The 15463-nt window shown below is 37.8% G+C and overlaps 1 gene segment (V, D, J or C); it reads left to right on the top strand.

The window, feature by feature from the left end:
• Positions 1–378: 378 nt before the first annotated feature.
• On the top strand, positions 379–1296 carry LOC110743863. The segment is given in 2 exon segments: positions 379–582; positions 798–1296. Coding segments are annotated over 2 exon segments (405 nt in total).
• Positions 1297–15463: the final 14167 nt, after the last annotated feature.

Here is a 15463-nt window from a genome sequence, read left to right as displayed (position 1 = left end):
CTTTTGAGAAATGTCAGTTTAGATCCACTGCCCATTTTTAAACGGGATTGTTTGACTTTTTATTTTTTGCTGTTGAGTTGTTTGAGTTCCTTGTATATTTTGAATTTAATGAAAGTGTCTTATTTTCACTTTTAACAGTTCATATAACACAGGTCTGTAGTTGGAATACATCTTTGATCGCTTTTGTGAGTCCTCAAGATGGCAGTGTCTTCTCAGGGACCTTGAGGAAAGCTCTCATGTGCTTCTGTGGGTGGGGGGAGGGGAGGGGGATGCACGTGCACTTGCAAGTGCACACACACACGAATAGGAGCGAGACAGAGGGAGAGATGAGGGAGGAGCTTACTGATGGAGCGGAGGTGTTAAAAAGAACATCTTTTCTCTAATTGGTAGGACAGATTTCTTTTATGATTCCTACAGCAGAAAAATGAGAAACATTTGAATTACTTCTTGTGTGTGTGTGTGTGTGTGTGTGTGTGTGTGTGTGTGTGTTGTTTAAGGGTTGAATCCTCGGTGAACCAGGGCAGAAAAGAATGATGAAATCCTTGAGAGTTTTACTGGTGATCCTGTGGCTTCAGTTAAGCTGTGAGTTTTGGGCATCTCTATAGGAACATAATGTATATTGTTTGCAATTATTGTGTATTCCAGGCCTGTGGGTAGAAACATGAGTGGTTTTTTCCTCTAACAAAGGGAGACTATGGAGAGTGGGGGGGGTCCATGAAAAGATGATTTAAATTCTGGGGACTAAGTGTCCACTACCCAATCTGTCTTCTCTGTCTGACCACTGTCTTTTTTCACAGGGGTTTGGAGCCAACAGAAGGAGGTGGAGCAGAATCCTGGACCCCTCAGTGTTCCAGAGGGAGCCACTGCCTCTCTCAACTGCACTTACAGCAACAGTGCTTTTCAATACTTCATGTGGTACAGACAGTATTCCAGAAAAGGCCCTCAGTTGCTGATTTATACATACTCCAGTGGTAACAAAGAAGAGGGAAGGTTTACAGCACAGGTCGATAAATCCAGCAAGTATATTTCCTTGTTCATCAGAGACTCACAGCCCAGTGATTCAGCCACCTACTTCTGTGCAATGAGCGCACAGTGCTCCCCAGACACCTGCAGTCTGTACCCAAACCTGCTGGACCCCAGGAATGCCTGATGTAGAGCTTAGATTGCAAGGCAATGAAGTTCTGTTTGCTCTCTGGATGCAAATGAAAACCAAGAGCAATAGTATTGAAGGTTTGATTAATTTGGGAAATATTTTCATAATTCCGAAAATAATTGAGACCCCAAAGGAAAATAAAAGACACCATTTGGTCTATTTGAAATATTTTCTAGTCTTCTCTTTCCACTTTAGTTTTTAAATATTTTTTTTGGCTGGGCTTGGTGGCTCATGTCTGTAATCCCAACACTTTTGGAGGCATAGGAAAGAGGATCACTTAAGCCCAAGAGTTTGAGACTAGCCTGGGCAACATAGGGAGACCTTGTCTAAAAAAAAAAAAATCCCTAAGAGTGGTGACATGTGCCTGTAGTCCCAGCAACTTGGGAGGGAAGAGGTGGGAGGATTTCTTTAGTCAGAGAGGTGGAGGCTGCAGTGAGCTGTGATCACAGAACTGCACTCCAGCCTGGACAATGCAGTGAGACCCTGTCTCAAAAAACCAAACAAAAACAAAACACAAACAACAACAAAAGAAATCCAAAATATTTTAATTGAGGTATTATTGACATACAAAAACGTGCACATACTCACTTTATACAGACAATATAATCATGCCATAAACATATATATCATTTCTAAAAATTTACTTCCTCCCTTTTTTCTTTTTATTAAATTATTATTGCTACACAAAAAGGTACATTTATTTAATCTATGCCCAGTGTACTTTTATGCCACATCTTTACTTTATGAGATTGGTTTTATGATTCTTTTTATCAAGGACAAGAAGATATTTCCATACAATAACAGATATGCTCTCATGGTTCCTAAGACAAATGCTCTTTCCCAAAGGCGTTTGGCAGACATTGCTTTCGGAATGAAACAGCAAAGTAGAAGTGCAAAGAGAAGAAAAATCATAAGCAGACTACTTTGAAAATCCCATAAGTCATAAATTTTTTTAGTTATAGAACCCTAACTCCATCTCCAGCCTCAACAGCAACATCACTCTTGAGTTATGTAAGGGTACATCTGATGGATAGCTAGAAGATCTAGAGTCAGATGGTGAGAACTGGTTTAAAAAAGTCTAATTAGTTGCACAGACTAAAGATTAGAGAGGGTCTATGTTGTCATTTTGGGGTAAAGTTTTAATCAAATTCAAAACTCCCAGCTTGAGCCTGATGGGACAGTTTATTGATTCCTATGTACTTGAGTGTGGCCTGGAGATGGGAGGGAGCACTGGCTTCAGTTATAGAGTGCCTTATCTCCCCAGCAGGGCATGACAGCACAGAAGGACTTAACATTTTTTTGAGAAGGGTCTCTAAGTACCTAAAAGAGATCCAGACACCAAGGGCCTTTGTTATGATGAGTAAAGACCTGTATGAATAAGATACAAAAGACCATGTGGAATTGAGAATGCTTCAGGAAATGTTTGTCTGGAGATTTGGAAACACTAAACATCATATGAATATCTCCATCCCCTGATTACGAGGCACCACAGATTTGCCCTGCAGTGTATGTCAAGTACGGGGAAAGTATTTGTAACCTGATCAAATAAGGCCTTTTAGTCGATATTACCTTGAATTACAGGCAAAACATTTGAGAATCACATTTACTGTAAAAATGAAGTTGTGGTCTGAGAGGCATGACATTATTTATGTGGCCCAGAAGGTGGGAAAAGCTTGGAAATGAAGAATAAAGATTTCTGTCCATTTTATTGACAGTCACTGATGAAAATGATGAAGCCAAGTCAGAATTTGCTACAACTTCTTACCCTGCAGAAGTGAAGACTCTGAACAAATATTTCCCAGTCATGGAAGAAAGATTTAAAAAGCAATGAGGAAGAGCAAACAGTTGTGCTGAAATCAAGGAACTTAAATTTTTGTCCCATTTTTATGATTTGCCTTCTGGCATCATGGTATTCTGGAAAGAACTCAGGCTGTGGTACTGGTTTGAACATCGATTATGTTACTTATGGCCTTTTTCATATTAAGTTATACTATTACATATATTTCAGGATTGGTTTTAGGATTCAGTGAGATAAAATATTGTCGTGGGATGAGTTCCTTAAAAGCAGAGACTGCATTTGGAATTCTCTCTCTATAATTTATTTGGGAAACCAGGTTGAGATGGGGCAAAGGCTAAGCATGGATATGGTCCAGCAGAGGTCTTGATCAAGCCTGACCTCATGGGGACCTCTGAAGCTTGAACTGTATCACAGGGTTGATCCCTCCCTCCCTGAGGCAAGGGGACCAGACTGCTTAGACCTATTGTGGGTAAGACTAAAGTTGTCATTGGTTGTGGTGTTTCTTGGGGTAGAGTTGTATTCTACTGGACAATGGTAACTCTCATTGCCTAAGGTCGATTTTCTAGGGAAAGAGGCAACTGTGAGCCAAGAGTAGCCAACATTCACAGTAGCTGGGGATGGCTACACTGTCCTGGGAAAGAAGGTCTAGCTTGGGGACCAGCAGTGTTCATTGTGAACATGGAACTTGCCTGGTATGTGGGCAGCATTTAAGAAATAATAGACTTTGATCAGAATAAATGATATCAGAGATTGAAGATCAACTTACTGATATAAGATGTGAAGACAAGATTAGAGAAAAAAAAATGAAAAGAAATGAACAATGTCTCCAAGATATATGGGACTATGTGAAAAGATTAAATCTACGTTTGATTGGTGTACCTGAACATGACAGGGAAAATGGAACCAAGATGGAAAACACACTTTAGAATATTATTCAGGAGAACGTCCCCAACCTAGCAAGACAGGCCAATATTCAAATTTAGGAAATACAGAGAACACCATTAAGATACTCCTCGAGAAGAGCAACCCCAAGACACATAATTGTCAGATTCTCCAAGATTGAAATGACGGAAAAAATGTCAAGGGCAGTGAGACAGAAAGGTCAGGTTACCTACAAAGGGAAGCCCATCAGACTAACAGTGAATCTCTGCGTGGAAATCCTACAAGCCAGAAGATAGCAAGGGCCAACATTCATAAAGAAAAGAATTTTTGACACAGAATTTCATATCCAGCCAAACTAAGCTTCATAAGTGAAGGAGAAATAAAATCCTTTACACAGAAGTAAATGCTGAGGGATTTTGTCACCACCAGGCCTGCCTTACAAGAGCTCCTGAAGGAAGCACTAAATATGGAAAGGAAAAACTGGTACCAACCACTGCAAAAACACACCAAAATATAAAGACCAATGACACTATGAAGAAACTGCATCAACTAATGTGCAAAATAACCACTTAACATCATGATGACAGGATCAGATTCACACATAACAATATTAACCTTAAATGTAAATAGACTAAATGCCCCAAGTAAGAGTCACAGACTGGCAAATTGGATAGAGTCAAGACCCATCAGTGTGCTGTATTCAGCAGACCCATCTCACGTGCAAAGACACACATAGGCTCAAAATAAAGGGATGAAGGAATATTTACCAAGTAAATGGAAAGATTAAAAAAAAAAAAAAAAGCAGTGGTTGCAATCCTAGTTTCTGATAAAACAGACTTTAAACCAACAGAGAACAAAAAAAGACAAAGAAGGACATTACATAATGGTAAAGGGATCAATACAACAAGAAGAGCTAACTATCCTAAACATATATGCAGCCAATACAGGAGCACCCAGATTCATAAAGCAAGTTCTTAGAGACCTATGAAGAAACTTAGACTCCCATACAATAATAGTGGCAGACTTTAACTCCCCACTGTCAATATTAGACAGACCAAGGAGACAGAAAATTAACAAACATATTAAGGACTTGAACTTAGCTCTGGACCAAGTGGACCTAACAGACATTTACAGAACTCTCTGCCCCACATCAACAGAATATACATTCTTCTCAGCACCACATAGCATGTATTCTAAAATAAACCACATAATTGGAAATAAACCACTCCTCAGCAAATGCAAAAGAACAGAAATCATAGCAAACAGTCTTTCAGGCCACAGTGCAATCAAATTAGCACTCAGGATTAAGAAACACACTCAAAACCACACAACTACATGGAAATTGAACAACCTGCTCCTGAATGACTACTGGGTAAATAACAAAATTAAGGCAAAAATAAATAAGTTCTTTGAAACCAATGAGAACAAGGACACAACATACCAGAATCTCTGGGACACAGCTAAAACAGGGGTGAGAGGGAAATTTATAGCAGTAAATGCCCACATCAGAAAGTGGGAAAGATCTAAAATCAACACTCTAACAAGGCAATTAAAATAACTAGAGAAGCAAGAGCAAACAAAATTCAAAAGCTAGCAGAGGACAAGAAATAACTAAGATCAGAGCAGAACTGAATGAGATAGAGACAAAAAACCCTTCAAAAAATCAATGAATCCAGGAGCTGTTTTCTTTGTAAAGATCAACAAAATAGATGGATCACTAGTCAGACTAATAAAGAAGACAGAAGAATCAAATAGACATAATACAAAATTATAAAGGGGATATCACCCCTGAGCCCACAGAAATACAAACTACCATCAGAGAGTACTATGAACACTTCTACACACAAACTAGAAAATCTAGAAGAAATGAATAAATTCCTGGACGCATATACCCTCCGAAGACTAAACCAGGAAGAAGTAGACCAATAACACGTTCTGAAATTGAGGCAGTAATTAATAGCCTATCAACCAAAAAAGCCCAGGACCAGATGGATTCACAGCCAAATTCTACCAGAGGTACAAAGCTGGTACCATTCCTTCTGAAACTATTCCAAACAATAGAAAAAGAGGGAATACTCCCTAACTCATTTTATGAGACCAGCATCATTCTGATATGAAAACCTGACAGAGACACAACAACAACAACAACAAAAAGAAAATTTCAGGCCAATATCCCTGATGAACATCCATGCAAAAATCCTCAGTAAAATATTGGCAAACTGAATCCAGTAGCACATCAAAAAGCTTATCCACTACTACCAAGTTGGCTTTATCCCTGGGATGCAAGGCTGGTTCAACAAATACAAATCAATAAACACAATCCATCACATAAACAGAACCAATGACAAAAACCACACGATTATTTCAATAGATGCAGAAAAGGCCTTTGATAAAATTCAACATCCCCTTATGCTAAAAACTCTCAATAAACTAGGTATTAATGGAACATATCTCAAAATAATAGGAACTATTTATGCCAAACCCATAGCCAATATCATACTGAATGGGTGAAACCTGGAAGCTTTCCCTTCGAAAACTGGCACAAGAAAAGGATGCCCTCTCTTACCACTCCTATTCAATATAGTACTGGAAGTTCTAGCCAGGGCAATCAGGCAAGAGAAAGAAATAGAGAATATTCAAATAGGAAGAGAGGAAGTCAAATTGTCTCTGTTTACAGATGACATAATTGTATATTTAGAAAACCCCATAGTCTCAGTCCCAGAACTCCTTAAGCTGATAAGCAACTTCAGCAAAGTCTCAGGATACAAAATCAATGTGCAAAAATCACAAGCATTCCTATACACTAACAATAGAGAAGCAGAGAGCCAAAGCATGAGTGAACTCCCAGTCACCATTGCTAGAAAGGAAATAAAATATATAGGAATACAACTTACGAGGGATGTGAAGGATCTCTTCAAGGAGAACTACAAACTACTGCTCAAGGAAATAAGAGAGGGCACAATAAAAAAAAGAAAATAATTCCATGCTTCCATGCACAGGAAGAATCAATATCATGAAAATGGCCATAGTGCCCAAAGTAATTTATAGATTCAATGCTATTCCTATCAAGTTACCAGTGACTTTCTTCGCTGAATTAGAAAAAACTACTTTAAATTTCATACGGAACCAAAAAAAGAGTCCATATAACCAAGACAATCCTAAGCAAAAAGAACGAAGCTGGAGGCATCATGCTACCTGACTTCAAACTATACTACAAGCCTACAGTAACCAAAACAGCATGGTACTGGTACCAAAACAGATATATAGACCAATAGAACAGAATAGAAACCTCCGAAATAACACCACACATCTACAACCATCTGGTTTTTGACAAAGCTGACAAAAGCAAGCAATAGGAAAAGGGGCAATAATTCCTTACTTAATAAATCATGCTGGGAAAACTAGCTAGCCATATGCAGAAAACAGAAACTGGAACCCTTCCTTATACCTTATATAAAATTAACTCAAGATGGATTAAAGACTAAAATGTAAAACCCAAAACCATAAAACCTCTAGCAGAATACTTAGGCAATACCATTCAGGACATAGGCATTGGCAAAGTCTTCATGACTAAAACACTAAAAGCAATTGCAACAAAAGGCAAAATTGACAAATGGGATCTAATAAAACTAAAGAGCTTCTGCACAGCAAAAGAAACTATCATCAGAATGAATAGGCAACCTACAGAATGGGAGAAAATTTCTGCAATCTATCCATCTGTCAAAGGTTTAATATCCAGAATCTACAAGGAACTTAAACAAATTTACAAGAAAAAACAAACAAAGAAACAAACAACCCCATCAAAAAGTGGGATAAGGATATGGACACTTCTCAAAAGAAGACACTTATGCGACCAAAAACATATGGAAAAAGCTCATCATCACTGGTCATTAGAGAAATGCAAATCAAAACCACAATGAGATACCATCTTACACCAGTTAGAATGGCGATTTTAAAAAGTCAGGAAACAACAGATGCCAGTGAGGATGCAGAGAAATAAGAACACTTTTATACTGTTGGTGGGAGTGTAAATTAGTTCAACCGTTGTGGAAGACAGTGTGGTGATTCCTTGATCCTTGAGATCTAGAACCAGAAATACCATTTGATCTAGCGATCCCATTACTGGGTATATACTCAAAGGATTATAAATCATTCTACTATGAAGACACATGCACACGTGTGTTTATTGAAGCACTATTTATAATAGCAATAGCCTACCCTAGTAAAGTTTATATTTCAAATGAAATATATTTTGTTGTCTTACATTTGAAAAGAAAATCTACAGGCAGAATCAAGGAATAGATCAGAAGTGCAAGGGAGAACTGATTTCAGGCTGGCACGAGTGAAACAGAGTACACAGAAAGGAGGGAGTTTGTTTTGACCTTTGAAAAGAATTCTTGTTGGCCAGATTCTTATTTCACCTGAGATTTTTCTCTTTATTTGATTTTTTCAATTTTAGGATCCAATGATCTCTATGCTAAAATAAGTTGGGTGAGAAAGGCTTATCATTCAAGAATCTCATCGTCTTAGGCCATAGAGTTGACCGCTCTGGTTCAATACACTCTATCTCCCACCCACGGGGACTGCTGCTTGCTTAGCTCTGTTGAGTGTCATTGTCAACCTATCCTAAGTCTTCTATACCTCCCACAAGGTCTTCTCATTTCTTCTCTGCTGGCTGCACTCCTCCCAGGTTTACTAAGTTCATGTAGGCTTACTTTTCTTTTGATCTCTTTAATTCTTCCCAGAATTACTTATTTATATGTTATATTCTATTACCTTCATTATTCTGCTCAAATTTCTCCATAAATGGGCTTCTGTTAATGTTCTTTTTAAGGTGAGATACCATAATTTGGCATAATGTATCAGTCTATTCTGAGCGTTGATAATTCAAATGGGACTTTTCTGTAAGTTTTTTTCTCCTAGCCTTACAAACGTCAAACTTGATTTGAAACCAAGAAATCTTTTTCACACTTTCTGCTTCACGAAGAAAATTATTGCCTATTAGTTTGCATTGATTGATTAGCTAATGACACGTGATCCAGGCTGATCTTAAGTATGAGTCTGTAGTCATTTTTTTTTCCTTTAGCACCTAATAAACGAGAAGTCTCTTTCATCCACTCTAATGCTCATGTGAATCCACTAGCACAGGGCCACATGAAGCCTAGCTAAGCTTGAGGCAACTGATCTTCTCCCCTCTCCTTGATGAGTGGCTCTAAAAAATAACATAGAGCATCTTAATGGCATTCCAAAGTCTAAAATATTGTCTTCTGTGACTAACTTCTCAGTGAAGTAAATTACTCTTCTATTTTTACATAACACCAATTTCTTGTGTATTTTTTGAGGAGAAAAACATTTTTATTTTCTAATTTTTAAATTTTATTTCTTTCAACTTTTATTTTAGAATCAGGAGTACATGTGCAGGTTTGTAACAAAGGCATACTGCATGATGCTGAGGTTTGGACTAGGAATGCCTTTTCACTCAGGTTGTGAGCATAATACCTAATAGTTTTTCAGTCCTTTTCCCCCCTCATAGTTTTTCAGTCCTTTTCCCCCTCCCTCTCTCCCCACTCTAGTAGTACCCAGTGTCTATTGTTACTATCTTTATGTTCATGTGTAGCTAGTGTTTAGCTCCCACCTATAAGTGAGAACATGCAGTATTTCATTTTCTGCTTCTGCATTAATTCCTTTCAGATAATGGCGTCTAGCTGCATACTTGCTGCTGCAAAGGACAGGATTTCATTTTTCTATGGTTGCATAGAAGTCCATGGTGTATATGTGCCGCATTTTCTTCATCCAATCCACCACTGATTGGCACCTGATTTGATTCAATTTCTTTGCTATTGTGAATAATGCTGTGATGAATATATGGGTAAATGTGTCTTTTTGGTAGAAAATTTTTTTTGCCTTTGGGTATATACCCAGTAATGAGATTGCTGGGTTGAATGTTAGCTCTGTTTTAAGTTCTTTGAGAAATCTCAAAACTAATCTCCACAGTGGCTGGACTAATTTATATTTCCACCAACAGTATGTAAGTGTTCCCTTTTCTCCACAGCCTAGCCAATATCTATCATTCTTTGGCTTTTTAACAAAAGCCATTTTGATTGGTGTGAGATGGTATCTTATTATGGTTTTGATTTACATTTCTCTGATGTTAAGTGATGATGAGCATTTTTTCATGTTTGTTGGCTGTATGTATGTCTTTTTTTAAGAAGTCTCTGTTCATGTTCTTTGCCTACATTTTAATGGGGTTGTTTTTTGCTTGTTGATTTGTTGAAGTTACTTTTCTTTCTTTATTTTTTGGAAAGACAGGGTCTCCCTCTGTTGCCCAGACTGGAGTCCAGTAGCATGATCCTAGCTCACTCTATCCTCAAACTCCTGGGCTCAAGGGATCCTCCTGCTTTAGCCTACTGAGTAGCTGGGACTACAGGCACATGCCACTATGCCCAGCTGATTTTTTCTTTTCCTTCTTTTCTTTCCTTCCTTCTTCCTTCCTTCCCTCCCTTCTTCCCTCTTTTCTTTCTTTCTTTCTCTTTCTTTCTTTCTTTCCTTCCTTCCTTTCTTTCTTTTTTCTTTCTTTCTTCCTTTATTTCTTTCTCCTTCCTTCCTTCCTTCCTTCCTTCCTTCCTGCCTTCCTTCCTTCCTTCCTTCCTTCCTTCCTTCCTTCCTTCCTTCCCTCCCTCCTTCTTTCCTTCCTTCCTCCTTTCTTTCCTTCTTTCTCTCTCTATTTTTTGGAGTCAGATTCTTGCTGTGTTGCCCAGGCTGGTCTTGAACCCCTGGCTTCAAGCAATCTTCCAGCTTCAGCCACACAAAGTGTGGGGATTACAGGTATGAGCCACTGCATCCAGCCTGTTACTTATGGATTCTGGATATAAGACTTTTGTCAGATACATAGCTTGCAAATAATTTCTTCCATTCTGTAGGTTGCCTGTTTACTATATTGATAGTTTATTTTCCTGTGCACAAACTCTACGTAGGTCACACTTTTCAAGTGTTGTTTTGGTTGCAATTGCTTTCCAGGACTTAACCATAAATTCTTTGCCAATGCTGATGGCAAAAGGGTATTTATCTGTTTTTTTCCTAAGATTTTTATAGTTTTGGGTATTTCAGTTAAGTCTTTAATCCATCTAAAATTAATTTTTGTGTATAGTGACTGGTTGTGGTCTAGCTTCATTCTTCTGCATGTGGCTAGCCAGTTATCCCCGGCATCATTTATTGACTAGAGGGTTTTTGGCAATTTCTTATTTTTATTGACTTTGTCAAAGATCAGATGGTTGTAGGTGTGTTACTTTATTTCAGAGTTTGCTATTCTGTTCCATGGTTTATGTGTCCATTTTTGTACTATGCTGTTTTGGTTACTGTAGCCTTGTAGTGTAATTTGAAATTGGGTAGTGTGATGCCTCTGGCTTTGTGCTTGGTGCTTAGATTGCTTTCACTATTTAGGCTCTTTCTGGTTCCATATGAATTTTAGAATAGTTTTTTCCTGATTCTGTGAAAAATGGCATTAGTAGTTTGATAGGAATATCATTGAATATGTAAATTGCTTTGAGCAGTATGGACATTTTAATGATATTGATTCTCCTAATCCAGGGTATGCAATGTTTTTCCATTTTTTTTGGTGCCGTCTCTAATTTCTCTCAGTAGTGTTTTATAGTTCTCTTTGTAGAGATCTTTCACATCCTTGGTTAGCTGTATTCCTAAGTATCTATTCTTTTTGTGTTTATTGCACATGTAATTTTGTTCTTTAGTTGGCTGTCAGCTTGAACATTATTGGTGTATAGAAATGCTACTGATTTTTGCAAATTGGTTTTACATCCTGAAACTTGACTGAAATCTTTTATCAAGTCTAGGAGCCTTTTGGCAGAACCTTTAGGGTTTTTCTAGATATCAAATCATACTGTCAGCAAAGACAGATAATTTGACTGCTTCTTTCTCTATTTGGGTATATTTTATTTTTTTCTCTTTCTTGAGTGTTCTGGCTAGGACTTCCAATACTACACTGAATAGGAGTACTGAGAGTAGGCATTCTTTTCTTGTTCCAGTTCCCAAGGAGGATGGTTCCAGCTTTTTCCCATTGAGTATGATGTTGGCTGTTTGTCATAGGTGGCTCTTATTATTTTGTGGTATATTCCTTCAATGCTTAGTTTGTTGAGGATTTTTATCATAAAGCGATATTGGACTTTATTGAAAGCTGAATCTGCATCTATTGACATGATCACATGATTTTGCTTTTAATTCTGTTTCTGTAGTGAATCACATTTATTGATTTGTCTATGTTGAACCAAACTTGCATCCCAGGAATGAAGACTACTTGGCCTTGAATTAACTTTTTGATGTACTGCTCGATTCAGTTTGCTAGTATTTTTGTGGAGGATTTTTACATTTAAGTTTGTCATGGATATTGACTGATGCTTTCTTTTTTCATTGTGTTTCTGCTGGATTTTGGTATCAGAATGATGTTGACTTCATAGAATCAGTTAGGAAGGAACCCTCCTCCTCAATGTTTTGGGAATAGCTTCAGTAGGATTGGTACCAGTTCTTCTTTGTACAACTGGCTGAATTCTGGTGTGAATCCATCCGGTCCAGGGGTTGTATTTGGTTGGCAGGTTTTAAAAAATTATTATTACTGACTCATTTCCAGAACTCATTATTAGTCTGTTCAGGTTTTCAATTTCTTCTTGGTTGAATATTTAGAGGTTATTTGTTTCCAGGAATTTATTAATTTTCTCCAGGTTTTCTAATTTTTATGAATGCTGGTGTTCCTACTATTCTCTTAGGGTCTTTTGTATTTCTATAGGATCAATCGTAACGTCTCCTTTGTAATTTCTGATTGTGCTTATTTGGATCTTCTCTTTCATTTTCTTCATTAACTTACTTAGTGGTGTATCAATCTTGTTTATTCTTCCAGAAAAACAACTTTTGGTTTTATTGATCCTTTGTATGGGTTTTCAAGTCTCAATTTTGTTCAGTTCCTTTCTGATTTTGTTTATTTATTTTCTTCTGCTAGCTTTGAGCTTTGGTTGTTCTTCTTTTTCTAGTCCCTCTACTTGTGATGCTGCAATGTTCACTTGGGATCTTTCTAATTTCTTGATGTAGGTATTTAGCACTCTAAGCTTTCCTATTAACAGCTTTAGATGCAAACCGAAGATTCTGGAATTTTGTCTGTCTGTTTTCCTTAATTTCTGCTCTGCTTTGTTGTTTACCCAAAAGTCATTCAGGAGCAAGTTGTTTAACTTGCGCATAATTGTGTGGTTTTGAGAGATCTTCTTGGTAATGATTTCTGTTTTTATTACACTGTGGTCCAAGGTTTTGTTATTTTTGAATTTATTGAGATTTGCTTTATGGCTGCAATTTCTCATGTATTTTGAGAGTAACAGCATGTACTATACAGAAGGTGACATCATCACAGATTTAGGAAGAAAGAAACACTTGCAGTTTTGATATCATGTCTGAAATGAGAAGGAAACAGCTTGCTCCCTTGGATCCGTGGTTCCGCCTGTGGCCTCCAGAGGGCGATGTTGCGCAACGAAGGCACCTGTTTTCATCACAGACCATCCTCATCAACTGAGCCTCCTTCCTGCAGCTGGCTGATGTAGCTCACTGATGTCTGTGTAGACAGGGAGCTGTGACAAGAGCAAGAGGTCAGAACACATCCAGACTCCTTAAGGGAAGTCCTCTTTCTGTTTCTGACACTTTTCAAAGCCAGGGACTTGTCCAGTCCAACCTCCCCACTGCTCCTAGGTCCTGAGGCTCAGCGCCCTTGGCTTCTGTCCGACCTGCTCAAGGTCCTGCAGCGTTGCCACTGCTCAGCCATGCTCCTGCTGCTCGTCCCAGTGCTCGAGGTGATTTTTACCCTGGGTGAGTAACATTCCATTCTTTTTCCTTCCACAAAAGTGACTGTGTTGTAATTGAACGTAAATTGAGACACATTTTTTACTCACACAGCATTGATGTTGCAGGAGGAATCAGAGCCCAGTCTGTGACCCAGCTTGACAGCCAAGTCCCTGTCTTTGAAGAAGCCCCTGTGCTGCTGAGGTGCAACTACTCATCATCGTCTGTTTCAGTGTATCTCTTCTGGTATGTGCAATACCCCAACCAAGGACTCCAGCTTCTCCTGAAGTATTTATCAGGACCCACCCTGGTTAAAGGCATCAACGGTTTTAAGGCTGAATTTAAGAAGAGTGAAACTTCCTTCCATTTGAGGAAACCCTCAGCCCATATAAGCGACACGGCTGAGTACTTCTGTGCTGTGAGTGACACAGTGCTTGAGACTGCAGAGGAGCTGAACACAAACCTCCTGAGATGCTGAGACTTTCTGTGACTCAAGAACTCAACCTGTGGAGCTTTCAAGAAGGTCTCTTTTTTTCTGTGCCCCTTTTGAAGGCACATAGGGCAGGGTAGGCTGAGCCCTTGGTAGGGTTTGTCTCCTGAATAATTGCTCCAATGTCAATGTCGTGCCACATTCAGATACGCTTTGTCCCACATGGAGGTTTACTGATGAATTTCTTCAGTGGGACCTCCTCCACACTCTGAAGAAAGTACATCCTAAGGTGTCAGAGCTCCTAAATAAAAGGCAACAACATTTTTATAAAAAATTATTTCTAGCATTCATCATGATTAGTATTGCCTCAGGAGTTAACTTGTGAATAACTGATGTAATAATCTGATTAGAATGTTAGCTAAAAGCTGTGCAGGATGGATTCTCAATTAGGGCAACCCATGCAGCACAGATTCTCAATCAGTGTACTGCAGATTCTCAACCTAGATTTGAAGCTTAACTTCCAGCACATACATAGTATCCCACTGTGTGGTATTGACATGTTTAAAGTAAATTAGACATAATATCAAGATTTTTAATCTTGTAAGCATTATGCAAAGCAGGAAATTAAACATGAATCTTAATACAATATTGAAAAACTAAGCCATCAAGTTGTGATCATTTTTAAAACAGCTATTCCAGTGATTTTCAAGTTCCAAATCTGTGTGATAAAAATGTAACCAATATAAAGATATCAAATACACTAGATTCAACTACTTTAAAAACTACTTTAAAACTCTGAGGCACTTCATTTTAAGAGATTACACAGATTTATTTTACAAAATTACACAACAAAAATTTCCAGTTACATTATCAGAGCATATATTAATTCTAATGGGTGTCTCCAAGACCAGGGTACACTATTATTTACTCTGAAATAATTATATCAAAAAACCAACATGTCTAAGATATTTTATGTACATGATTATTACTCCAAATTTTTATTTGTAGTTTGATCACATGGTAGAATTTAAAAATGCCTCTCAAAGTATTATAAAATGTTCACACAGACAGAAATTAAGTCTTCCTTAATTCTACTTTTCATAATTTTTGATGACAAAAATTATGAAGTGAATTATCTTGCTTCTTAAAAATATTTATAATAGCCTAAATCTCCTCTTTTAAAATGAGATGAAGTCATATTCTTCCCTTATTATAAAACATGCCTTTAAAGTAGTTTAAAAATATTCCTATGAATTGAGCTAAAAGAGGGTAGAGGGTTTATAATCAAAGCTGTTTAGAGTTGGCTTCTTCTCTTGCACCAAAGACTCAGGTTCTTGCTTATGGTTTCTTTGGCTACTGACATTCTTTAGTT

Source organism: Papio anubis, unplaced genomic scaffold (assembly GCF_008728515.1).
Source record: "Papio anubis isolate 15944 unplaced genomic scaffold, Panubis1.0 scaffold157, whole genome shotgun sequence".
Lineage (NCBI taxonomy): Eukaryota > Metazoa > Chordata > Mammalia > Primates > Cercopithecidae > Papio > Papio anubis.
Note: the sequence above shows the minus strand (reverse complement) of the source record. Positions and strands in the feature narration are given on the sequence as shown.